At 34.1% G+C, this 27,330-nt stretch overlaps 1 protein-coding gene across 48 annotated transcripts; it reads left to right on the plus strand.

Annotated features, from left to right (window-relative positions):
* The first annotated feature begins 370 nt into the window (after positions 1 to 370).
* Positions 371 to 18,369, plus strand: LOC18445205 (SCA7 domain-containing protein SELMODRAFT_431321). Of its 48 annotated transcripts, none has more exons than XM_088859203.1 (16): positions 371 to 485; positions 976 to 1,094; positions 3,887 to 4,018; positions 4,291 to 4,377; positions 5,960 to 6,025; positions 6,193 to 6,239; positions 7,568 to 7,625; positions 8,952 to 9,514; positions 12,367 to 12,519; positions 12,659 to 12,767; positions 12,957 to 13,051; positions 13,230 to 13,358; positions 13,883 to 14,112; positions 15,454 to 15,688; positions 16,271 to 16,342; positions 18,072 to 18,369. In XM_088859203.1, the coding sequence occupies exons 8-15, from the start codon at positions 9,406 to 9,408 to the stop codon at positions 16,321 to 16,323; spliced, it is 1,113 nt and encodes a 370-aa protein (XP_088715329.1). In that variant the 5' UTR covers positions 371 to 485; positions 976 to 1,094; positions 3,887 to 4,018; positions 4,291 to 4,377; positions 5,960 to 6,025; positions 6,193 to 6,239; positions 7,568 to 7,625; positions 8,952 to 9,405; the 3' UTR covers positions 16,324 to 16,342; positions 18,072 to 18,369. The 48 variants fall into 48 exon arrangements, with proteins under 48 accessions (XP_088715329.1, XP_088715332.1, XP_088715315.1 ...); XM_088859206.1 differs by having other exon boundaries at positions 12,367 to 12,495; XM_088859189.1 differs by having other exon boundaries at positions 8,952 to 9,065.
* Positions 18,370 to 27,330: the final 8,961 nt, after the last annotated feature.

A 27,330-nucleotide genomic window follows, 5' to 3' on the forward strand; every position in this document is an offset into this window, starting at 1 on the left:
ATTTGTCGTTAGTGCTAGTTTAATAGAAAAATAGACATTCAAAATTCGGAATCAAAATAATTTATAAAAAAAATTTTAAAATAAAATAGTGTAGATACACGACATTATGATTGGAGCAATCTTAGCCCTCTATTCTATGAGTGGAGAGTTAGATAAAGGGAAGAGAGAACTCGTATGCAGTAGATGAAACATGGAAAGCGTGCCCAATAGATATTTATAGGACAATTTACTTCCGCGGCAGCAGAATATCTTTTTGGCTTTCGCGACCTATTTTGTCATTTTATAAAACAAAGGATATTCACCTCCTCTTTTCACGCCCTGTCAGTTTTTTTTTATTAATTTTCTTTCAGATAATAGGGTAAAGCGACATAGACTCGGGTTTTACCTGAAATTGATCGTCCTTTCCTTTTCCAATTGGATTCATGCGATTTTGGAACTTTGTTGAGATTCACAATTTCGATCTTCACAGCTGCATACAACGAAGCGTAATCAAACTAATTTTAGGGTTTTTTTCTTGTAATTTTATGATGGATGATTCATATAACTTGCCATATCTGTTTATTCATTGCTGATATTTCGTGTTAGCTTCATGATATTTGGGCGGATAAGTTGCAGGGTTTAGCGTTTAGGTGCCTTCTATTTATGAGTTCATATGATCCATGCATTTTTTTCTTTTTCTTTTTTTAATTCTTTACTTTTTTTTGGAATCTGATGTTGCATATGATCATTTGATTCGGAGATACTATAAAGTATTTCAGGTTTTTTTTTTATGATTTTATGCGTACCCTTTTGTTAGTAGGTGATTATTTCCCTGGATCATTGCTTTTCTCTGTGAAATTTCATGGTGCCAAAGTAATTGTTAAATATTATTAACCAGAGTGTTATTGTTGTGATCTTAATTGGTTTGGGAATAATGAGCGTCTATTTTTTTTGTTTATATTCTTTATGTTTATAGTAGTTTTTATTCTGATGCAGTTTTTTACCTGAACTGCAACTATGGATGACCTATGAGGTTATAGCAAGTTGGTTTTTCTTTCATGAAGACATGGAGCTTAGAATTCCAAAACTAAGAATAAATTTGAGCTAGTGCTCAGGTGATTTGTGATGACACCTTTCTGTTTCCTGCTTGCTTTTTCTTTTATGGTTTTAATTGCTGTTCTTTCAATTTGAGGTTCTATGTGGTGGTTTCTTGTGAATTATCCAGGTGGTTGAGTAGGCACTGGTCTATGATCAAACTTCATGTTGTTTTTTAGTTATGAGAGTGTTATGCTAGCTTTGTTCTTTTGTCTTCACCTTCTTGTGTTTTCACAATGTTTACACAGCTCAAATTAAGTTGAGTTTAGATCAAAACTTTTGCTAATATTCTGGAATACGGCCCATATCTAAACATGTATTTTCTTTCATAAAATTTAGGGGCAATTAGGATAAAATCTTATCTTCTCTTGAATGCTTGTTTTCTGTTAAGTTTGCTAAATAAAATGAGTTTTTTGGGTAACATTTTTTGCTATCATCATTTGAATTTCAGCTGAACCTTGGTGAGTACAGCAAATTATAGCTGAAATTCAGACCAATTTTGTGTAAAAGAAACTATTTATCATTGATTGGCTTTGATGGCTGAAATCTTAGATGGAGATCTGACATATCAAACCATGTAAAGTTGCTCGAATTTTGCAAGATCATGTATAAAATCCCCAGAGAAATTTCTAGTGAATGTCTTACGATTCACATGCAATGTTAGGGGCTGGAGCTACCAATAGAATGAAGAAAGAAGAAGTAAAGGTTAGGAATCATAGTGAAATGTCTAACTGCTCTTTTCTTTATTATAACACCACTGATATTATTTCTTGTCCAAACTTCTGTTCCTCTCCAATTGGTTATGGTTTCTAGCAAACATGGTTTTCAACTTCAAGTTACTGAATTTTTCTTATAAATGCCTTGGGGTAAGCTGGAAGCGATTGGTTGCGCAGAGTAAGACACCTATGGGCATCTATGTTTGTTCATGCCTACATTAGGTTGTTTGGGTACCTGGAAATATATTGTTTGGGAATTATATTACTGGCGTAATACATTACTTGTAAATAGATTGTTACTGTTTAGGTAGTATCTAGATGCAAGTTGGGAAATACATTGCTACTGTTTGGCTATGTCTGGAAGAAATCTGGGAAATGCATTACCAACATTTTAGCTAGGAAGTATTGCGTTAATTTTATCTATAGTAAGGTGGTATTTTTAAATACTTTTTTTCCTTTTTAGGATAAATAATTAATTAAAACTACTTAATTTTCTAATATGTGAGGTAGTATCAAGCATGGCCACTTGCGCCTCTCTCTCTCTCTCTCTATCTCTCTTATTTTTTGGGGTGGATCTGGTGAAAAAAGGACCCTTGAATTGTGGTTCCCTTCTGGTGGTATGGCTTGAGAGGAAAGCTAAGGAGGCGAAACAATGACCTTGTTTCTCTTTCTAGAAGCTGAAATAGCTTCTCCCTTTCCATCGAATCCCTTGTTTTTGTCCTTACTTTGATAGCCATTAATGGCCTTGCTCTCATTTAACCATCTATTGCCTTGATAAAAAAAGCTTTAACCATGAATTAGCAGCATCAAAAGACCACCAAAAATCAGAAAAAAATATACGAAAACATCTAAGCTTATGCACTGAAAATTGTACCAAAAAACCAATGTTTTAAAGAACGGTCCGCCTGGTGCCAAGGCAGTCTGGACCAAAAATCCGCATGCCTAGACCCAGGCGGCCCCACACGGGCAAATGTACTTGGGCGGGCGCCCAGGGCCGTAAGTCCTTTTTCATGTTTTTAAACCCCCCAAAAGGGCAAAAGGGGCCATTTTGCCCCCCAAGGTTGTATAAAAACGTTATGGGGTTTATTTTTAACCCCCAAAGTCAATATATGAAAACTTCCAAAGTGAAAAAACTACAGGGCGCTCGAGGTTCTGGGCACCTGCCTAGGTGCTGGGCGCTGGGCCAGGCAGGCCGCCTAGCGTTTTTTGAAACATTGCAAAAAACCCTAGATACAATCACAAAAGTGCAAAAACAAACACCCAAAAGTCATGAGTAAGAGAGAGAGAAATAGATGGCCCATCACCTATCGGCTATGCTTCTAATCACAACCTCATTCACAACATTAGAGATCAACCTGTTCAAGAAAGCACCCCCTCCAGCCGTTCTCTCTCTAACAGATTTTGCACCAATCTCTCTCTAGAAAGTTTTGTACAAATCGCTCTCTAGAAGGCTTTGTACCACTATCTCTATGTCGAACACTAACCTGCCATCAGAAGCCAAGCCTTAGATTTTGCTTTTGAAGAAGAAACGAAACCTAAGTGAGAGAGGGTGGAAGGCTTACCAGCGAAGAGAGAGAAACAGCTGGGAAGGGAACTACATCCAAGAAAGAGAGTGGGGTTTTTAAACGAGCCTCAAAACATAGAAGTTGATTCAATATTTTATGGCGGGTCCGAGGCTTATATTACCCATCAAGCCCCGTAATAGATTTCGCAGCTCTCCAAGCGTGAAATGGATTTGACAATTTTCGGTGAAATCTAGGGTAGTGTGTTTTCATTTCCTGCCATCTTATGTGTACTCAAACACTGAAAATAGCATATTTCCTTGTAATCTATCCCCCTGTAATAGAAATACAGGTACCCAAACGGCTACATTTTTCTATTTGTGTCTTTGTTTGTAAATAGAGAGATTTGTATGAATGAATTAATTAAGAATCGATTGAATGCTAACACTGAGAGTTGACACATGATCTATATTTTATCGGAAACGATAATGCTAGAGCTAGTGATCTGGACATTTGAATTTTTTATTGAAAATATTTTTTGAATGTGCACTCTCTAGAAACATTGTAAGATATTAAAGCTTTTTTCTCCCACAGGTTGATGATAAACTTGTAAGCTATTCATAATTTCATACCATTCAGTATTAATGATATCAACAACGCCTATTGGGAGAATGGTAGCCATGGAGAGGCTTCTAACATCTGGAAATTTCTCGGAGCTATCTGCAGGTATCTCATCATTTTGTTGCCATTATTTCATTGTACATCAAAATACAAACACCCATTTTTATATAAGTTTATCATGCTCTGACTGACTGACTGAGAAAACTTTGGGGCGTTAGTTTTGCTATTTAATGAATTTTATGCGGCTGTTATTTATATTGTTGTTGTATGCTTGGCTCATGTTATGAGGATATCTTTTAGTGCACGACAACGCACCCTCTCTTTTGAGATGTGACTATAGAACGGCTACTGTTTCTTTTGTTGACATGTTTTGGCAGAGGAGGCCAGACTTGAAAAACTAGCTGCTAAGACCATACATAAGGAGATGAACGAGGCAGACGAGGCTAATTTGTTGGAGGAAGAGGGTAACTGCATTGTTCTTTTTATCCAATCCAGCTGTGGCTTTTCTTTCCCCATTGTCAATTTGTTTTCATGATCACAAGTAATGATTAACTGGGAACCTGTAAGGAAAAAAAAATTGACAACTAACTGCTAATATAGCAGAGGATAAGGGCTTGTGTTTCTCATGGAGTCCCTCCTTTCTCCTTATCCAAAGTATTTTACTTCTTGTCTTCTTCTTCGTTTACTCGATTGGGTGAAATGTCTACTGTTGTTGGTTAAGAAGATGGTGTTGCTTTCATCAAGAAAAGGTGTTCTTGCAACCATGCAAAAGAAGGATGTTCTCCTTTTCTGCATCATATTCTAGATATGTTTGGTCACAAGCTTATCTATGCTATCTATGTGTCAGAGAGTTGAGAGCTTGTATTAAGAGATTTTATTGTCAACCAAATGAAAAAAATATGTCCTCTTGTTATGCATAGAGGTTTTGCAGCTTATCAAGATGTTGGCTGTGATGTGGGTTTAGGTGAGCCATTTGGGTATTCAGGCTCTACAATGTCAAGAAGGCAGTTAGGGTCATTTTTTATGTTGGTCTTGTTTTTGTTCCATAGGTAGTTGAGATAGATATGTCCAACACATCATCAGGCTAATTGAATTGTTTGGTGATACCCAGAAGTGATTGTAGATCCTCAAGTTTTATCGGTTTTGGATGTCATTCATGTGTCACATTATGGTAATTATGGTGGCAAAATCTTAGCTACTTTAGTCATGCATTCATTGGATGGCAAATTTAGTGTCAGGTGGTATCTTCTTCATTTTTATCCTTAGACACATGGTTTTTGTGTTGTTATATACCCCTTTCTGTTATTCATGAATGGTTATGTATTAAAATTCAAAGAAAATGTCATGGCAATTCATCATTGTCAAAGCCTTTTTCCCAATTAATTGGGGAAAATGTAACGGCAACTATAATGTAAAATTTGGGTAGGCGTGTTCACTTGAAATGTGAACATTCATAAGATTCATTAGGGGCAAAATTTGGACTGTGCACCTAGGATATTCTTCCTCTGCTATTTTAGAATAAGGAAAAACAGTTTTTTTTTCTCCTGGCTATTGCAAGTGGCTACTATTTGGTTGTGTTGTCAGTCTTCCAAAAGTGAAGTCACTTAACAAGTTGCGGTGCTAATTCTGAACAAGTGAGGAAGCTATTAGTACAAATCTTGGTTAGTGCTCCATTTAAATTGACTCTAATGATCGAATCTCCCTTTATCACTTCTTTTATAAATTGAGAACAAAAATGTCATAAGATCTATGTAACACTGGTTTTAATATATTTATGGTAATGCCGTTGGTTTTGAAGATCACCTGTTGAAATGAGGAAACTTGTCCATAAATTTTTCTGTTCCATAAATATAAAAAAACTGATATTTTTCTTTGTTCTGTGACTCGGGCTTGGACCTAGATACATGCTGAAATACATCTGATTGCTCATCTTTTGGATGAAAAACCTGTTCCACAGGGCACTGTTGACTAGAGAACCCAAGGGGATTTCTGTTTTTGTTTCTGGGTATTGTTTGTTGATTATTTTGTTCCTCTTTTCTGTTGCAGTTGTATATAAATGTTTATGAGTTGCTTTCTTCATTACAATTTGAAGTCAGTGTTTCTACTTATAAGGTTGGGGCAGTTCTTCAAGCTCTTGATGAATGTTATGAAGTTCATATTTATGAATATGGCTGTTATGGATCCTTCATATTTTATTGAATTACTGGAAAAGACTCCTATGTGTCACAAAGTACTACAATTCAAATGTAATTATTTTCTTATCTTATTTCCTTTTGCAGATATGCATGTCTTTGACTGCAAACCAATGACCGATCCTTTGCATTTGGTAATTCTCAGAATATTTTTGCATAGTTTTGTGACAATATTTTTTTAAACTGCTGGTCGGTTGTGTTCTCGTTTCTTTTTTCTGCTGTTTGCATAAGGTCAAAGAAAGAATTGAATAAAAAAAAAAATCCATAAAAGTTTCTATTTCTCCTCCGTAGAGACTAAATTTAATGTAGATTTTAGATATATACAACAGAACTATAGAAAATTTGGTTATAAACAGTTAAACACTGAATTTGCCTCCACAATATATCATGTGCGGAAATCATAGCAGATATTGAAGCTAAAAGAAAGATACACAATAAACACTGCCATGGAAATGGGCTTGGGGTTTCGGGGCTAATGTCTCAACATAATGTCCCACCTTCCATTGCCATTTTTAAAATATTAAAAAAAAAATTGAAAAAAAAGGAAAGAGACACTGATGCAAGGATACAGCTATGGACATGGCTATGCTGTCAACTCTTTGAGATTTTTCATATATATATATATAAAGCATCCAACACCGTTTTGAACTGTTTGTGCATCAGAGATAAACACTGAATTTAGCTGCATAGGAATATACCATGTGCAGAATTTCATGCCTATTTAGTATTGGGCAAGCTTCTATGCTTCCCCTACAGCATAAAACTTATATACTTCCCCTTATCCAACTGTCCATTCTGAATGGAGGGCTAAGATTGCCCCAATCACAATGTGACGTCTCTACACTATTTTATTATTAATTTTTTTTCTATAAACTATTTTGGCATCAAATTTTGGACGTCCAATCCTCTATCAAACTTGCACTAGCGAAAAATAAAAAAAAAATATTTCCAATAAAATAAAATGACCAAAATACCCCTGAAAGTTTCAAGGCATATTTTGGTCATTATATTTTATCAGAAAATTATTTTTAATATTTTTTATAGGTGCACCCCAATGAGAAGATGGCACGTACCAAATTTGATATTCATATAATTTGTATAAAAAAACTAAAAATAAAATACTTTGAGACGTCGGATCTAAGATCAAATGGTGAGTGGCTCTCTTGATCAAAATTGGATGGCTGGATGGTAGGGGAAGAATAGATCTTCTATGCTGTAGGGGAAGTATAGAAACCTTTCCCTTTAGTATTGTTTAGATTAGGTACCCGACCAAGGGCTTCCTTTTAGCTTTACTAGCTCCATTGAACCACATTTTACATCCTAATTTGAGAAGTCTGGCATGTTAGTTGTGTATAATATGCGAACACGTGCTCATTCATGCATATGCACACCTATGATTGATTTCTACTGGCTATGTTACTAAATATATTGTTTTTTATGTTTGGGATTGTTTTTTATCAAGGTGTGTTGCAATGCATGTAAAAAACCAATCAAATCCAGCCAATATGCAGCACATGCAGGTTCGGATCCCTCCTTCCCCCTAGAGATATTATTATTATTATTATTTTTTCAATAATGAATATCAATGAAATCTATTGAAGAATTATGTTCCTGAAATTTAAGATGAATATTGAGGAATTAGCCAAAAATTGATTATTTCCTTACCTGGAGTGTTAAATTTTCATTTGATATAAAATTTTTTCATACAAATAATGTGGAAAGTACAATGATTATATGGTCTTTTCAGTGCCAGCAAAATATTTGATAGACTCAAATGCCTCTCTCCCTAAGTAAGCTGGGTGATAAGTCAAATATTACCTTAAAAAATAGAACAAAAAAAAGGACTAAAACTGGGTGATAAGAGATTAGGTTGACCTTTTTTGGATCATGACATGCTTTGTCATGGTCATGACTCATAACAACTCAAAACTCGCATATAGACCCCACTCGAAGACCATTAAGGAGTCACCCTCATTGATACCAGGTCTGTCAAATGCTCTTGCATCAGTCCAAAATCCCACTACTTGCGCATTGGCTTCTTTCTAAGAGAAAGCTTCCGCTCCAGACACGAGACCAAAGAATCCCACCACATCCGCATTGGCTTCTGTCTAAGAGGAAGATTTCCATTAGATCAAATGTCCGACACCAGACCAAAGAGTCTCATGTAGCATCTTTTGTCTTGCATTGCTCATCTTTGGAGGCCAGGCCATGGGTTGCCCATTAAGCTATCAATGAAATTAAGCTTGAACACTCTACTGAAGGTTTGGTCCTCGTACAGGTACTGCTCATAACATTGAAGCATAACCCAGCCATGTCTAGTTTCTGGATAATGTAATTCTTGGCCTCCCTATTGCCCCTACAATCTTGCATAGTTTCTGGATAATGTAAAGCTGCGATAAATGAGCCTGGGACCCCTTAATCTTGGCCTTCTAGCTGGAGACTTATCTTCATGGGTTGCTATTTCTTACACTGAACAACCATGTCATTGCTTTAGTCGCTAAAATTTATTTAATCAAGCTTTCCAGAGTTCATTTCACAAGTTCCTATTGGCTCTTCTGAACTAAGATGCTTTAGTACCATTGCAGACCTCAATCCTAACTTTTGTCTTCTTGCTGAATGTTCCGATGAACTGCTAGTTTCTTCTTGAAGTCTCCTAATCCCCATGACTGAATACATCATTTTCTCTTTCATTATTTATTGTGATTGTTAGTGTCACTAAATTCGTGTATGACAAATGCTTATATGAGTGCCTCTTATGTGGCTCTCTTCTTTCTCATACTTGTTTTGACCTTTATGTTGAGGGAGCCAAATTGTGGAATCCTGTTGACCTTCTTTCATGTTTACAGAACGCTGTAAGTCTCTAAATTCTGCAGAAGATACGGGTCTAGAGCTTGATGGTGGTGCTGGGCACAAGAAACCTCCACGGAAAGGCCGAAAAAAGATCCAAACAGCTCATGATAGTATCCTTACAAAGTTTACTTTTGTAGGTGTTCAATTGAATGATATGGTGCATGTTACTTTATGGTTATGTGCCTATCTCTTATTTAGTTATCTATTATCACAAGTTCATGGCTATTCATATGTTAGTTTAATGCAGTGTTTAAAAATTTGGTGCCGGATCGGTTATCGTCCAACCTATCCCAGATCCTGGGAAAAAATGGGATTCGGCGAGTTTTTTGTACAGAATCGCTGTGTTGGCATCACGACACGGCGATTATGTACAATAAATCACGATTATGGCGTAATAACTCGGACACATCACTGCTTCGATGGTGAAAATTGGATGTCACCACGGTCTAAATGGGATATGAAAAAATATGGGCCCATCAAACCACTTCGCCCACGTGTTCACACCCCAACTACAAGTCAAACAACCACACGGTGGTGCTTGCTACTTCATCACACGCTGGTACGATCCGAAGCAATTGAATTACTTTTATAATGCTCTGCACCCCCACAATTTTTCAATGTGGGACAATGTTGTTTGGGCGTCATGCATTTAGACGACAACTGTTTAGGGTGCCAAGAGCGTCGACACATTTATATGACCATGCATTTATACAACCCATTTATTAAAAGTTTTAATTTAAAACCTTCCTCAAATGACCATGCATTATATGCATGTTTCCAACTTTAAGGAAGGTTTTAAAATACTATTTAAGGCACCATGCATTTATACGACTCATGTTTAAAACCTTATTATTGGTGCATATTCAATAGTATTTTAAAACCTTCCTTATATGCATTCAATAGTATTCTAATAATTTGTTCATCATGTTTATTATAATATTATACCTAATAATCATATATTGATAACCAAATATTGCATTTTATTTCTTAACTTGTTTGCATTATAAATTATGTAATGTATTATTTTTCTTATAGTTGTAAATAAGATTTTTTTTAAAACCAACAATTTCAATTTCAGTATCTGATATTATAGTTAGTTAGGTTGTGATAATTTTGGATGAGTAAAGCGAATTAATAAATGTTTGATACTTTGATGTGATACTAATTTCACTTTATATGAGAAATTATTATTTTTAATCTTCTTAGCTAGAAGTGTTTTCTAGCATTTTAAAATTATTTTGATGCAATATTATAATTAATAATTATACAGACATCCAGACAAGAAAACAACCTCTCAGTATTCACCTATTTTTACAAACTAATGAAGGTACATAATGCACCACTCCTAATTTCTTTTAGAAACTAAAAGAACACTATTTTTAGAGATTTATAGTAATTTTTTGAAAAACTTTTGGGGCAAAAATTGCTGATTCAGCCGATTCTCCGAACCGATCTATCGATTCGACACGAGTATGGGTGTAACCGATTTGGTTCATCGATTCGCTTTTTTAAACATTGGTTTAATGTAATAACTGTGAAGGTAGCGTCACCTATGGCTTCCATTAAAGAACCAATGAACATGGAGATGGGTTTGTTGATGGGATTTAGAATGAGAACCTACCTTTGCTCTTCCTTGAATCAGCATATTAGCATGTATGTTAGAGGTTATGAGTGTCCATGGAAATGATAGGATGGAGAGTGAGTGGGTCCCTCTAGAACAACATATAATGTATAAATTTATAGAGTGGATCCCTCTATAAATTATGTAATGTAATATTTTTTCTTATAGTTGTAAATAATATTTTTTTAAATTAGATGATATTATAATACATTTTAGATTCGTTTTTATTTGTTTATTAAATAATTATAAAATATAAACCAAGAATTTCAATTTTAGTATCTGATATTATAGTTAGTTAAGTTGTGATAATTTTGGATGAGTAAAGCGTATTAATAAATGTTTGATACTTTGATGTGATGCTAATTTCACTTTATATGAGAAATTATTATTTTTAAGCTTCTAATATAGAAGTGTTTCATAATATTTTTAAATTACTTTGATGCAATGTTATAATACTATATTATAATTAATAATTATACTGACATCCAGACAGGAAAACGTCTCAGTATTCGCCAATTTTTACAAAATAATAAAAGTACATAATGCAGCACTCCTAATTTCTTTTAGAAACTAAAAGAACACTATTTTTAGATATTTGTAGAGATTTTTTGAAAAACTTTTGGGACAAGAATTGTCTATTCGGCTGATTCTCCGAACCAATCCACCTATCCGATGCGGGTATGGGTGTGACCGATTCGGGTCACGGATCCGCTTTTTTAAACATTGGTTTAATGTAAAAATTGTGAAGGAAGCTTCACCTATGGCTTCCATTAAAGAACCAATGAACATGGAGATGGGTTTGTTGATTAGATTTAGAATGAGAACCTACCTTTGCCCTTCTTTGAATAAGCATATTAGCAGGTTTTTTAGAGGTTATGAGTGTCCATGGAAATGATAGGATCGAGAGTGAGTGGGTCCCTATAGAACAACATATGTCCCAAGTGGTCATTCCACAATATCACCGTATCATTTTCTTGTATTATGTTCCTTTTCTTTTGTTCATAGTTCTTAAGATTATAGTGTACTTCCCCTTTAAAAACTGGTTGTCGCTTATGGGCTAAGTGATTTGGTTGTCTGATGCCGTGACTTGATTTGTTATTTTAACTTGGATGTGGTGTTTGGTGAGTTGGCCGACTCAACCTGTAGATGTGCCTCCCCTTCAAAATCTATCTTAAAGATGGATCTCGGATCCAAAATTTTGGGATTTGTTAATCTGAACTATAATGTTGATTATAATTTGGAATGTTTTCCTCTGGAAAAATAAAAATTGCATTTTATGAATATTTGTTTTCCACCATCCATTTTGGCTATAGTAGTAAGTACTTTTTTTGACGTTCATCTTAGAGATGGACGTGTGATACATGAGGAGATGCACGTATTTTGGTGAGTTGGCTGACTCACCAAAATCATGTCCTTGTAACTTATGTGAGATATCCTTTTATTGCAACTTTCATATTTGGATTAATGGATCACATTACGTCTTCTTTGATTCAAATTTATAATTCTGTGCAAATCCCATTTATTTTGTGTATGTAATCTGGAACATTTTCTGATGCTCCTGTGGAATTTTACTGTTATTTCTTGATGCTTTTTCTTTTAAAAGATTATTTATTTTGTTGATTCACAATTTCAAATGCTTGTGTTCTTCATTTGCTGATGCTGCAATAGTTGAAAATAATTCTTTATGGGCACTTACCTGTATGGTTTTTATTATTTTCATTTCCAACTTTGGACTTATTCTCCAAGCCCATGGAAGAATGCTGTTATCGTAAATCCTGAACATCTACCAGATCCCGCGACAGCGAATGGGGAGCAGGAAAGATCCGAGTCCTTGGATGGAGATGATACTGCTGCTTCAGAATCTGCAAATATGGATGACCACACTGGCATGGCTTCTTCACTTTCAAGAGAAGTAAAAAGTAATTCCAGAAACCAGTGCTCAGGTTTACTAGTCATGGTTCTGCTCTGAATATTTTATCATTGCTCCGAGTTGTCATATGATCCTGTGGAGAATGACCACTTTTCTAGTTGTCTTTCTGTTTTTAGTGATACTTGTATCTGTGTTCATTTTTCTATGTTTAGGAATTTCAAGTTCAATGGATGGGCCGTTAGTAATTGATGGTTCTGGAGTTAGTCCTGGAAGTGGGATTAACTCTGGGGGTGTGATGTCTCCTTCAAAACGCGCTAAGTTGTATGGTCACTACACTTTTGTTTGTTTACTACAGTTTTGTGATGTCCAATTGAAATATTGGTTTGATATGCTTGACAACATTCCATATTGGTCTTTATTAATTGTTGCTAAGAAAGTGAGTTGTAGTCTTTTGCATAAGTTATCTTAAGTATATCATTATGAAAGCGGCTATGTTTCAATGTGTGCCAGGATGCCAGCTGAGTGCATGACCACATCAGATGGTCAGGAAACAAGGTGTGGTGTGGTAACAGAAACAGGAACTTGCTGTCAAGGTTCACTCACATGTAAAACTCTTATTGCATTTTACTAACATTATTGTTGTATTGCGTCCTTTCTAAGTACATGGGCCACTTATGCCATAATTTTAAACATGTTTAGTCTGTGGTTTATTAAATGCTCTGTTTCTATGAGTGCTACCACTCGTACATTGTGATTTGACTCTCACCAAATGTCTGTATTCAGGTAGGGTGCACTCAGAGCCTTCAAAGCGGTCTGTTGCAGGAAGGCAGCAGCCATACGACGTTATGACGGGACGTCAGAAGCCTTTACCTCTTCATGTTCATGACTCGGCAGCGAAAGATGATATTTGCGGTGAGTCATATATCTTACTTGCAATTTCTTTCTTATACGTGTGCTAACACCAGTTAATGATGGGACATGTATTATCTGTTGTGTATGTGCATATATACGGCATGCATTTGCTTGTTCGCCATGGACTCAATGAGCTGTTTATAAATTGCCAAGTTTTTTTTACGTTGCAGTAAGACAGTTTTCGCCAAGAAAACTTGGAATGAGCATTCTCAATTTTTCATCTTTTTCCCAACTTTTGGCATAGTATTCCTATAGGATAGCAAGGCTTTCAGGGTTTGTTTTGCAGATCCTTTCCCCAGATTTATCCCTAGCATTTCAAGTTGACTGAATTCTGAACATGACTTTGTCATTGACCTGTGTAATAGTTTCTGTTACGAAATGGTTATCAGTGACTAGTATAGATGCATTGTAATGTTTTACCCATGCTGATCAAGAAGTTATTGACGTGCTAATTTCAGTATTTTGTTATTTGTTTAAACTTTGCAAATAGTTATTACAATGTTCTTATCTTGTCTTGCAAACAGCTTCCGAGATTCCAGTTCCCCTTGCAACCAAAATGTATCCCCGACAAAGAAGTTATCGACTAAGGGCAGCACTTGGCCATCTTTACCGTGAGGCATTGGCGAAAGAGCAGCAGCACAATGACCCTCAGAGTCCGAAACAACCCCTAGAAAATTCTATGATATCTTCACAGGTATTGTCACCCAACAATATGTCTCATGAGGCACGGAAGGAAGCCATAAATCAAATGAAGGTATGTGGTACTCATTGCTTCTGTTTTCTTTTTATGCTTATGGTCTCTTTCTTTTTTTTCTTTGAACTTGTATTGTTTCAAGGTTTAATTCCCTGCTAACATTTAAAAAATTTGGATGAATGAGTAGATTGCTAGATTTTTTAGTTATATTTTGTGTCATGGCCTACACACACTCAATATTTGATACGTTGACAGATATTATGAAAGCCTGTAAAAAATCCAATGAAAAGCTAGCTTTGAAAATAAATATGGAAAAAGTCTACAAAGAGACCATTTACTTCTATTAAAAGAAGGGCACAATCATACTTGTCTGTCGGATTTTTTCGGTTGGTTGTGAGTGTGTCGTACATTAGGCACAAAGTTCTAAATAAAATATTTGAATTTCGTGATGCACTCCAAGCCGTCCAATTTGACATCTGATGGCTATTAGTAATTGTGACCTCCTTGTATCATAGATAAATAATCTCATAGCATACAATCCCATAAAATATTGCTAGGAGTTCAAGTTTTAGGAGGAGGTTTTGATGTGTCCGGTTTCTGAATTGAAGTTTGGCTCCAGTGTCTCCCTTAAAACAGCTTTGCAAATTTATTTTCTCTTTATGTTCTTTTTTAATTTTGATAAAAGTAATTCCAGTACATAAACAATAAATGTGTTTGAATTGGTTCAGTTGCCCTCCTACAGATTGTGTTTTTTTCCCTTTTGGAAAAAGAACGATGATATGCACTGCATTGAAGGGCTAATTTACGTACTTTACCTTACAGTCTCCATTTGATTCTGGATAACGGGTCTTTTGGTCCATATGAATCTCTTGAAGCAATACTAACATGCATATTACTGTACTATCCTTTCAAAGGCTAGCAAACCATATTTTTCCCAGTTCTCTTGTTCAGCTTGTGAGCAAAAAGGTTTGTTTGGTAACATCTACGTGTTGCCAGATTTCATTAGACCAGAAAATTCTCATCATTTTCTGATAATGCAAAATGTTTTCTGATAATGCAAAATGTGTTGCCACATTCGATATCATTAGACCAGAAAATTCTCATGATTTTCTGATAATGCAAAATTTATTAACCAGTGTCTTTGTAGTGGGGTTGACTGAAGGTGTTGTTGAACCCATCAGTAACACTCAGAACTCTTATCCTTGCACATGGTGAAGCTGACTGAAGTTGATCATGCACATACTTAGAGACTGAAAGCCTTCCAGAATCTCTTATTATATAGCATCTTAGTTTTATACACAAATCTCTCTCTCTCTCTCTCTCTCTCTCTCTCTCTCATATGGAGATACGAGTTTCTCACTATGTACATACTCCTTTTTCTTTTTGGATTTTGTGAAGCAGAATGATCTATGTGCATTCCCTGTCACGAGGAAACCCGACCAACTACTGGCACAAAGTTCAGAACTATGCTTGGGGCTATCAGGAGGATATTCTTCAGTTATGGGCGCGTTCCCTGGTCAGCTCCAAGATAATAATAATGATTTTGCTCGTCCTGCAATGTCTGTAGATGCCAACCCCATGGGAATTATGAGAACACGATACATTTCAACCCCTTACTCTTTTCCTGGCAACTCAGGTATCAAATTTCTCTCTCCATGTATTATCTCTAAAAGAAGATCCATGTATTTATTGCCAGGTCATAATTATATTCACATCTTGGGCATCTTTAAATGTGCAGCATATCCCTTGTCGTCTGTCGCCTCATGGGTAAATTCCTTTATTATGTTGCCATGGTTGAATGGACCGAAAAAAAAAATCAATGTGTTTTTCTCTGGAAATCTTCAATGTTCATTTCTTATTGATTGATATCTACTATTATCATGGATAAGTAAATACGAAAATGGTTTTAGGGTCTATTATTGGCTCATTATGGACCAATTAGTCACTGAGTAGTGACTGATTCTTGATATTTATGCGCAGAAACCAGTTTCATCCTTTTATAACATTCAGATTGTTTTTTGATATCTAATTAAAGGGAGAACGTTCTACATTGCCTTGTGACATTATCAAAGTTATAAAACTATCAGTTTAATAATCATTCATCTTGAATTTATATTAGAGCAAAAGCTATGACGAATGGATTTCATATGTTACAAAAAGAAAAATTGAAAAATGTTATTCAAGATACGCTTTTGAATCGATATCTGAATATTTGCAGGTGCAGCAATCACAAATATGCAGCAGCCAAATGGGATTGTTCCTGTGATATAATTTCCAACTCAATGGAGAGGTAATTTTCCTACTCCATTTGTTATTTTTTATATTTTTCTGAATTTCATGTATGTATTATAGTTGTTCTCCGCACATTCTCCATGATGATATGGAAGAAATTTACTGAGAACAGTAATTTGGTTGGTGCATGAACTGATCTATATTCATGAAATAAAAGGGTGTGAGTGCAGTTTGTGCATATGTGCGTTTCCTGAACGAAATGCTTTAAAATCAATTCGCTTTTCAAATTATAAATGTTGACCAATTTTTCTAACTTTCTGTTGGCCAATGTGCTTGACTACAGATGTCTTACATGTTCCTCTTTCTTAGTAATACATATTTGTGTTTTTGTATACATTTCTGTATTGGGGGTAACCGCAAATTCATTTTTAGTTATGTATATTTCTTCAGGAAAAAGGAAAGGAAATCAACTATAATATGCTCAATCTTTGCAGTAGTCTGTTATTTATGAAAAGGGTGTACCTCAATATCGGAATGTTCTAAAATTTCCTATACCTATACCCGAAAATATTAGATATTGGGTTTTCCACAGGAACCTCCATTGAGTTTATATGAAGTGACGTAAATTTTGGAGAACCTTTCTTCACATATTTGATGATGGTTTCTAACTCCTAAATTATAGGGTTTAAGAAATACTACACAATGAAGCAATTCAAGTTTTTCCTGTCATTTGTATGGTTCCAATTGGAAACTTGCGGTTAGGCGGGTTTAGAGGAACATATTTAGGGCGTGGTTTGTATAAGACTGAGGCTGTAGATAATTAAAGTAAGGCGTACCTTCAATGGTGTCGAAAGGTATTGTTTCAGTACTGAAAATCTTTTTGATGTTCTAAAAATTGATTTCCATCTCTAATTATAAATTTAAAGCTTAAAAATAATGTAGATCAAGCACATATAAGAATCCTAAAAAATCTTGAAATTTGATGGTCTAGAAAATGCATTACAAGATGCACTTTCTGTAAGGCTTGAAATCCATTTTTTCTCATGTCCATACATCTTGAAGTCGATAGTATCAATTTGAAGATTTGTTAATACCAAAAGAACATCTTCTAGTGAATTTTGGAGGTGTGCCTTAAGTGATTGTTTAGGGCCTCGTCTGTATATAAACTTTTTCCATGTCTCTATGAATATTTAGTAAGATATTTCAGTTTAGCAAGATGGTTTCAGTCCCCGACGATGCGAGGTCTGGGTGTAATTTCCTGTCTACATGCGTCACCACATTTGAGTTATTTCTGCATTAAGAGCTAACGATTAACTAATTGAAAAGTTTGAATGAAGTATTAGTCAAATCCGATCCCTATCGAAAAGCCCTTCTTTTAGATGGATTTAGGATCCAACTTAGTCTAGATGTATTCGGCATTAGATTCATATTTTTGTAGTTCAAAAAATAGTTTGTTCAGATGATCTTTGAAGAAAATAAAGATGAAGTTCAAAATTGTATATTCTTGAGGTTCAGTTCTTTTTTTTTTTTGCCTAAATTCTTAATTGTTGTGTTTTATATTTGTCTTGTAAAAAGGAAATCATATTTTAAAAAAATGGTGTCAGCTGACGCACTAAAACCCGGTCCATTTACTATTATTAAGGTGTGTTTGGTGTGCGTGAAAAACTTCTTGACTAGGTATGGGAATTTTTCCACATCAATGGGTTCTTTCTCATTTTTTCATATCAATTGGCTGAAACTACTTTCACGCCTAGTGACAGTTTTTTCACGTGAAACTACTTTCACAGATGTATACGTGTGCCAAAGGTGTACAAAGAATTGCATGCTGATCTAGTTGGAAAGTAATTGGGCGCTGTCCCTCTCAATCGAGAGCAGATTGGAGTTCTACATGTAATGTGCAATACGAACCCAACTAGCCAACAGAGCAGACAGTTCAGGCTTGTCTTTTGTTTTTTTCAGGCTTGATTGTTATACCGGTTCCTCTCAATTTCGAATTTGTCCAAGGGTTTCATCAAATACCAAATACATAAAATGCCGACATTTGTTAATAATGGAAGTTTCTTTAGTTTTGTTGAACTTATAAAATTAAGGAAATTGACTTAGAATTGGCATTTCATTATCAGAATTTGAATAGGCCAAAAGATATTATACTCTTGCAGGAGTATACTATCTATTATTCCCACGGGCAGAATCCTATCTAGGATTAATTTTAAGATCCTGGGGATGTGACCCTTTCAACCCCTAGATTAACCTCACGAAAAAAAAAAAAAAAAAACTAGTTGCATGCTCTTTATACCAAATATTTATGTCTCAAGAAAGAAACTTTTCAATTTTTAGAGGGTGGAATCGAAGTGTTAGAAAACTCGAAAGTCTTTTTATTTTTTTATTTTTATAATAATGATCTTGTGATTCTTAGAGGTTTCAAAATTGAAGATTGAAAAAATCCACCCAAGTAGGTCTTTTGGCCGAGGGAGTGGATGAATACTAAGTGTGCTATCTCTTTAAAATTAGTCAATGTGTATTTTATAGTCTACATTGAGTTTCACTTTTAATTTTGTGGTATTGTATTTTAATTTTGGGTTGATTGGTACTCTTACATATGCATATGGGGTATTTCTTTAATGCATTTAACATTTTAGCAAAGCAAACGTGATACCATTATTTTACATTTTGGTAATTTTTTGTTTAGGGGTATTTTAATAATTAATTAAGGGTAAAATAAAAATTTTTGATAAAAAAGAATCAGTTGTTAACTGTAGTAGATAATGATATCATTCGCATACATTATAAATTACCATTATTTTTCTTTTATAAAAGTTTATATTCTAACCCTCTTCATGACCGAAAATGCCTGTACTCTAAAATTTTTTATCAGAAAGCAAGGATAATAAATGTCCAAAATGTTTAGTGCATTAAGTAAATAAATACTACGTGTAGGAGTACTCTATCATAAGCATTTAATTTATCTTCTTTTATATATATGGGATTGAGCTCAAATTCAATGCACTAATATTTCTTACAATCTCAAATTTGTAAAAAATAACTAAAAATATTTAAAAATAAAGAGGTGATGTCATGTTTTCTCTTTTTGGGATGTGTACGTGATCGGATTCGGACCCCGGACGATTCACTCAGAGAATGAAAGTGGTGATGTCATTATCTCTCTTTCGTTCTCATAAAATACTATATTCACTACAAAAAAATTGGGATTTACGTGTAATTTATAACATATAAATTTTTAAAATGCACGGAGATGTTTTTGTCAGTTCTCTAAACCTAAGTGAAATACATTGTATGGTTTGACAAGGTACAAGAATTACGTGATTAGGTCAAATGTTTCGGCGTATTGACATTAATTATGTGAATTTGCCGTTTTGGCAATTCGAAGTCTTGGTTTCTTATTTGGTTGGTAAGAGGGGCCGCCTTTGAACCAGCAAAGGTCGCGTGGTTGAGGCCAGGTCGCCGCCGCCCTGGGCATCCTCTTTTTCTTTTCTTTTTAGGCTTTTGAAAAATAAAAAATAAAAAAATTCAAATGTGTGTTCAAACGATCTGGATCACTGTCCATTTCTTGTGGAACTAGGCAAGTCTATCAAAATCTGAATTATTAGAAGTTCTAACTAGGAATTGGGCAGTCGCTACTGATTTCCATTATGGATTATCAATTTCTGATTTGGATCAGCGGTTATTATAACCACTCATGGGTGGTAATTTTATGCACATTAACTTTCATGAATTAGCAATAACAAATGTTAAAAAATGCAATCCCTCTTACTAATTGCCACCTTTCCGCTTTTACTTCCCATTTAAATGGAATGCAAACTTCTTTACAGCATGTTTCATTATGCAATTGTGTAACAAGGGGCACTTTTGGTGTTTGGTTATGAGAAAATGCTTTGGCACAAGTACATTGTACCAACTTTTAGATTTTGGGACATTGCCATTTTTGTGTCATAAAGCATTTTCTCTATGTTCCATTTAAGGACTCTTAATCTTTAAGAGATCATGAATATAAAAAAGTAAATAAATTTTAAAAACTAAAAATAATAATTCTAGTAAAAAAACATTTGGACCATTAGTTTTCATTGTTTTTAGGTGGAACACTTACTTGCATCCATTGTTAAGATAGATGCTTTATACTTTCTGGACCATTAGTTTCCATTGTTTTTAGATGGAATATTTACTTGCATCCATTTTTAAGATGGTTGCTTTGTACTTTCTGGACCGTATATGTAGAAATGTGGTCCAGCGGCGTGAAATAATTTTCCATAATATAAAACCGGGGAAACATAAGTAGTTCCCTTATTTGTTATTTTATGTTTGCTGGATTCTACATATAGGTCTAATGAAATCTAATACAAGAAATAGATAAGATATTCACCTCATCTTATTTGATTCTTGCTTTCCATCTTCTGGTCCCCTTGTCTCCCTAACAACAACTTTTTTTGTAACAACTAAAGGTAAGAAGCCCCACAAAAAACACCCAACAAATCAAAATTATTTATTTATTATATATCTTCTTCGCTATACGACAATACTAGATCCCTTCTGTTTCTTGGAGCCTCTACATCATTAAATACATGCTTATGATGAACTGAAATAATTTTCAATCCATACTTTTGAAAAATACATTACCCAAATTTGTTAGTGGACTTAGTAGGAATTGATTGAGGGCATGAATAGACGAAGAGAGAGATACTTGGAATTGATTGAGGTAGGGGTGGCAATAAAGATGACCAGACATGGGACCCCATGGATGGACCTAACTTCAGGTCCTGGTATGGGTTCAAATTTTGGACTCGAAAAGTCGGGTCTAAGTCTAAAACCTGGACCCAAGTACTATCGGGTCTGGGTCCTGGTCCGGGTCTGGGTCCGGTTGGACCTGGGCTCGGACCCATTGACACCCCTAGAGAGTGATAAAGAGAGAGAGTCAAATAGGTGAGGTATGAGTGTGACATGCTAACCTTCTTTGTAATTATCTTGGGCAGTGTATTTGTGGACATGACACCACATTTCCTTCCACTAATGGAACACTTGTACCTTCTCCCTTATCTTCTTCAATTAAATGTGGCCTCCGTGGGCTGTGTATCCAAGTCCCTTCCTTAAGGGAGCCACGTTTTCTTCATTCCTTTGATAAACAATTTGAAATGTGTCTCTCTTGTTGTTGATCAATTAATTATTTAGATTTTTGCACACTCAAATTCTCTTTTCCTCCTAACTATTTTGCACATGGCACTTCAATAAGGTAATTTTCTAGTAAAAATTTAACCCCAAGATATCATTAACCACATAAAAAATTATGGAGGCAGCAGGCTTTGGATTTTTCTTACATCTGACGTATGGGATTTGGGCCCAGACAAGAAGAGAGAGAGAGAGAAAGCGCAATATTTTGATTAGTGAGAGAAGTCAATATTTTGGTATGAGATGGAGAGATTTTGGGCAATAATGGGAATCGTGACTAGAATGATCATCGTCTATGACCATTAAATATTTTGGTACGAGAGACATTTTGGTTTGAGATTTAGATCGGGAATTGTCAATTTGGAATGGAAATAAGCTGGGATTCGAGAAAGTATCAGTATCAGATAGCTCCTTCTAAAGACCCCACCATTTTTTAAAATTTATCTAATGTTTTTTTGGGTTCATCTGAATTGCCCGTAAAGATCTATTTTTATTTTTTATTTTTAAGATTTACATGAACACCAGTTAGGTAAAATATTAAAAAATAAGAAATAAAAAAAATAGAAAGAGGGTTTTATAGGGGTCACTTACAAGGCGATTTAAGACTAAAGAAAATATTTAATAAGCTCTAAAAAATTTAAAAAATAAAATAAAAGGGAGTTTGTGGGGGGATTGGACATTCTTTCCCATAACCGGTTTGATCCCTGTTTATTCTCAATCTAGATTGGCGATTCTCGATTCCAATCATTGGGGTTTGACTCTAGAAACATCGCTGAAAAATAAAAATTTGGGAAATTTATTGATAAATTTTTATATATATATATATATATATATATATATATATATATATATATATATATATATATATATTTTAAAACGGTCCCATGTGTTTTATATTTTATAATTATGTCCCATTTTTTATAACATCAAATGTATTTTAACTTTACATCTTTTTTATATGTCGGATTAACATCAATTTTGTAACTTTGGTAATTTTATTTATTTAAATTACTTTTAAATATTTTTATATGTATTTGATAGTGAGAAGTGTGGAAGTATCAAATTTGAGCTTAATCTGATGAATAAAAAAAGTAACAAAATTGTGTATTCTGAAAAATGACTTGATTGTAAGATGTGAAATATATGGGATTATTTTTAAACATAAAGACAAAATAAAATAAATTTATTTATAATTTTTTTTAAAAAAACTAAAAGGCGGGGCTTTAGGAAGCTGATATTCTGCTGTCCATTTTCTTCTTACAGAGCTCTCAGTCTTGAATGATTCAAGGAAATGGTCAATTTGATCAGCTTTCAGCCAGTGGTATTTGGTCTTCATGGCAACATGATCATATGTTTCAAAATCAACTGGAGTATGATTGTCCTTGAATTTTATTCTTAATAAAGTGCACTACAAGAAACGCATAAGATTACAGCAAATGTGAGAAGAGTTGATGCTCCAAGAGGGGTACGCTGTGCATTTGCTCCCTCTGGTAAAAATGGTGCCAGGAATATTTTTTGGACCCAATTTTTGGGATCTGACCTATAGAAAGTAACAACTAACCTATAGAACGTGACAACTAATCTCAAAAAATGGAAAATAAATTAAATAAGACTATCTATGTGCCTAAAAAATAACGTCCCAACTTTTGTAGGCCAAGATCTAGGTGTTCAATAAATTAAAATCTATTTAAAAATATATATCTTATATTGATGGATCCCAAAATCCGAGAAAAATAAAAATCCTCCCTAGTTTTTCTTTTGCTCGAGGGAGTTTTTGTACAGTATGCTCTTGCAGAGGCTCTGCCATACATGTATAAAGCAAATAAATGGACATTTTTGCTATTTAGAACCTCCAATACCATTTTACGTTGTGGGATTGTATATTACGAGAGATATTTCGGTAGTCGATACTTCTCAGTAACCCTCACTTTAGGAATTAGGAACCTTAAATGGGTGGATATCCTCTATATGGAGATGAATACAATTGAGTGTGAGAAATATGGTAAAAATAAAATCGCACCACAATAACACAAAGAATACGTGATTTACCACAAATAACGATCTTTAATGCCTTCGGCTAGTAGAAACTTATTATTTTTCTAACTATTTGAGGTAGGCTACGCAGAAACTTATCATAAATGAAAATTATAAGTCTTGGTCACAAAAGGTATACATATCTTCAAACGTTGGCAAAACGCTCGTTGATTTTTCCCTTTGAACCCGCTCTCCCGATCGATCAATACCATCTACTGACTTTCCTCTTTTCCACAGCTATTTGAAAGTTAACATTCAAAGCAACTTAGAAATCTCTCTCTAAAAGTTTAAACGAACCAACCCAAAACTATGAGAATACCGTATTTCTTTTTTAGAGGTTACACTAAATATGAATGGCGGAGCATGAATAACAAAGTTGGCCCTAAATACTTTGGATAAGGTTTGGAAGATGATGATGTTTTTCCCCCCCCTCTCTCTCTCTCTCTATATATATATATATAAGCCAACTATTTTTATAATCTATACCAAGGTAACCTAGATGGGATGAGTATTATATGCATCATTGGTAGAAATTACTAGGGTCCCTTGCTTGTTCTCTAACTTTTGAAAAAATATAAACATGGGGGTGATGATTTTTGCTATGACTAGACCTAATAGATATAAAAAAGTCACCATCACTAGTAGATGTCAAATATAAAATCCTGTCAACTATAATTGTGTTACATAATTTTAGTAATACTTTTTTGAACTCTAAACGTGATAAGCGGCGCACTTCATCCTTCCAATTTCAAATCTAGAACGTTAAAAGGGATCGTGATGTTTTGTTTAAGAGAGATTGTGACCTTTTTATTCCAAATGTTACGAGTTCTCTCCTTTATTCACCCACACAAAACAACAAGGGAGAATGGTAGAAAGAGAAATTTATGAAAAAGCATCCATGAGATTAAGTATTTAATACCTCACTCATTTTTTTTAATTTAGTTTCGAAACATGCACTAAAAGACAACATAATAATGTAACTAAAATTGTGAAATTTTATATGTGTTTTTGAAAAATAGGTGAAATGTTAAATAATTAATATTTTAAATATGTTTTATTAATCCACAAAAAAGTTTTTTTTAGATTGAACCTGTATGACAATTGTTACAACCATCTAATGTGAAATTTGATAACTTGGATGCGTCACAACGTTTGAAAAAAATTCTTATGAAGTTTATGTTGGGTCAATGGAATAAGTGCAGCGATCTATTTCCACATCTAATGGTCGAGATTAATGATGACCTCGTACCAAAGATAAATAATCTTATTTTATATCTTTCTTTATATATTTATACATATAATCACAAAGCCGTTTATGAGGTGGTATAACTTACACTTCAAGGCAATTGCATTCAACAGGATAACAAACTTCACACGTAATGATGAATTTTTGGAGTTGTTAGCAAAACCTTGTGTTGGAAGGCTTTTTAATATTTCATGCTTTCATTTGACTCGATTCTCTCTTCTTCTTCTTCTTCTTCTTTTCTTTTCTTATTTTTTTTATTTTTTTGTTTTTTTTTTTGTATTTTCTATGTGGCAAAGTACTAAAAGTTCATGAGTGAGAATGTTACTAGGTTCTAAACGAAAAAATCATTTTTGAATGTATACATATTATAAATGTTGAAAAAATTCAGGCTTTTTATATGAGAAAATATATAAAAAACTATTTACTTTTCATACAAGAAAATCACAATTATTTTTGTTCATCAGATTTCAAATCAGATAGTTGTGAAAATGTTATTGACTAGACTCAAAGTTCCAAAATAAAAACTTCGTGACACATTCCAAGCCGTCGAATTTGACATTTAATAGTTAGAAATAAATGCGACATCTTTATAATAACGGTAAATGGTGTCATAGTATATAATCCCTTTGTATATTGACGAGGATATGCTACTTACTTTTTCACTATGATCAGGTTTAAGATCGTCACTGTTACACTTGATCAATGAAAACTCTATATGTCAAATGAACAATTTAACCTAATTATTCAATATTTTGCCATAAATTTGGAGGCTAAAAGCCGAAGTCTTGAGCGAACAGTTGATCAGAATATTTCCAATTGAAGATTATAATCTATTCTCGATGGTGATTGAAAAAAGGAATCGGTCCGATTTTGATATGGTTTATCTGAATGGGGTCAATTCTCGAGTCAGTTCGGCTGTGAGTTAGTAAATAAATTAAGGAAAAATTATTGAAATCACCTGCGAGATTAACTATTAACTATTTTACCCGTACGTTTTGAATTAATTTTAAGATGTCCATCAAAATACACATAATTTTGACTTGGAATAGGAGTAAAAAGATAAAATGTTAAAAACTAAGTGTCCCTCGAACCTAATCCGACTTGGGTCATTCCGAATGGACGAATAATCCATGGTCAGAAGCTTTTAGACAATTTTGCACCAATTTTTACTCCAACAAAAAGAATTAAAGAATCAAATTTTCATCTCAAAATCTTGACAGCCACTCACCAAACATGCATACCTACCGCTCATAGCCGCCTTGGGATAACGAACACTTCAGATGAACGGCCAAGATCTCACAAGAACACAAAAAAAATTAAATTAAATCCAATAATCAGCGATGACGTTATCATACCGAAGATCCGGGGCAGTAACGAAAAAATGGGAATAACATAACGCCGTTATCGTTATCGTTATCGTTATCGTTTTCTAAAAGGACAAAAGGACGTCGAATGTGATGGAATATTCGATGTCAGTAATGGGACAAAGGCGTTAGTTCAGATGCCAAGGGCAAAGACGTCGACGTTACATAGAGACAATCCGTCACATCGGTGCTAATTATCAGCCATTAAAGAAAAGGGCAAGAAAAGAAAAAAGAAAAAAACGTAGAAACTGACGTCAGGATTTTGACGGGTGATTGACATGCGGTGGATACCCCTTTATCGCCCATGTTTACACATGGGAATGACGATAAAGGGCTTAAAGTTTTACCCAAATTACATGACACCATCTCCATCGTAGGAACGTACGAAGAAAATATAACGTTGGGGTCGATCCTCCACCCGCTGCGGCTGCATCTCCGTTGAGTTGTCAACATCTTAGATTAATTTATATAAATAAATAAATAAAACAAATTAAAATATATATATATATATATATATATATGGATAATTGAAACTTCAGATCCATATTGAAACCGCGCTGATCGACCAAAGTCCATCAAAACCAAACGGTCCTCTGAGTGAGAACTGTTTAATCATCATTTATTCAAATATAGGAGTGACTAAAAATCCAGATAAATATTTGTCCTTTAGTTGAACTCTTACTTAATATATTTAATATTTTTAGATACTAATTAAGCTTACCCATTATGCAGTAACATTTTTGTCGAGGGGTATTTTAAATAATTAAATATGGATAAAATTAAAATTCTTAACTGAAATAAGATTATTTATTAGATTTCATCATAACATCACCCACATAAAACGAATGTTTTTTTTTTTATTTACAAAAAGTGCCATTATTAAAAAATATATATATATTTTTACCGAGGGGTATTTTAAATAATCAAGTAGGGATAAATTAAAATTCTTAACTAAAATAAAAATATTTATTACTTATAGTGGATGATGATTTCATCATATAACATCACCCACATAAATCAAATGTTTTTTTTTTTTAAAAAAAAAGTGTCATTATTAAAATATATATATTACAAAACAATGGTATGTGAGTGTCCAAAAAAAGTTAAATACATTAAAAGAATAGATTGCATAGAATGAGACCATTTACCTTTTTTACAGAGAGGACATAATTACTTACAAACATCCAATGTGAAATCTGATAGCTTAGGTGTGTCATAAAGTTC

Source organism: Amborella trichopoda, chromosome 2, assembly GCF_054954075.1.
Source record: "Amborella trichopoda isolate Santa Cruz 75 chromosome 2, AtrichopodaSantaCruz75HAP2 v2.0, whole genome shotgun sequence".
Taxonomy (NCBI): domain Eukaryota; kingdom Viridiplantae; phylum Streptophyta; class Magnoliopsida; order Amborellales; family Amborellaceae; genus Amborella; species Amborella trichopoda.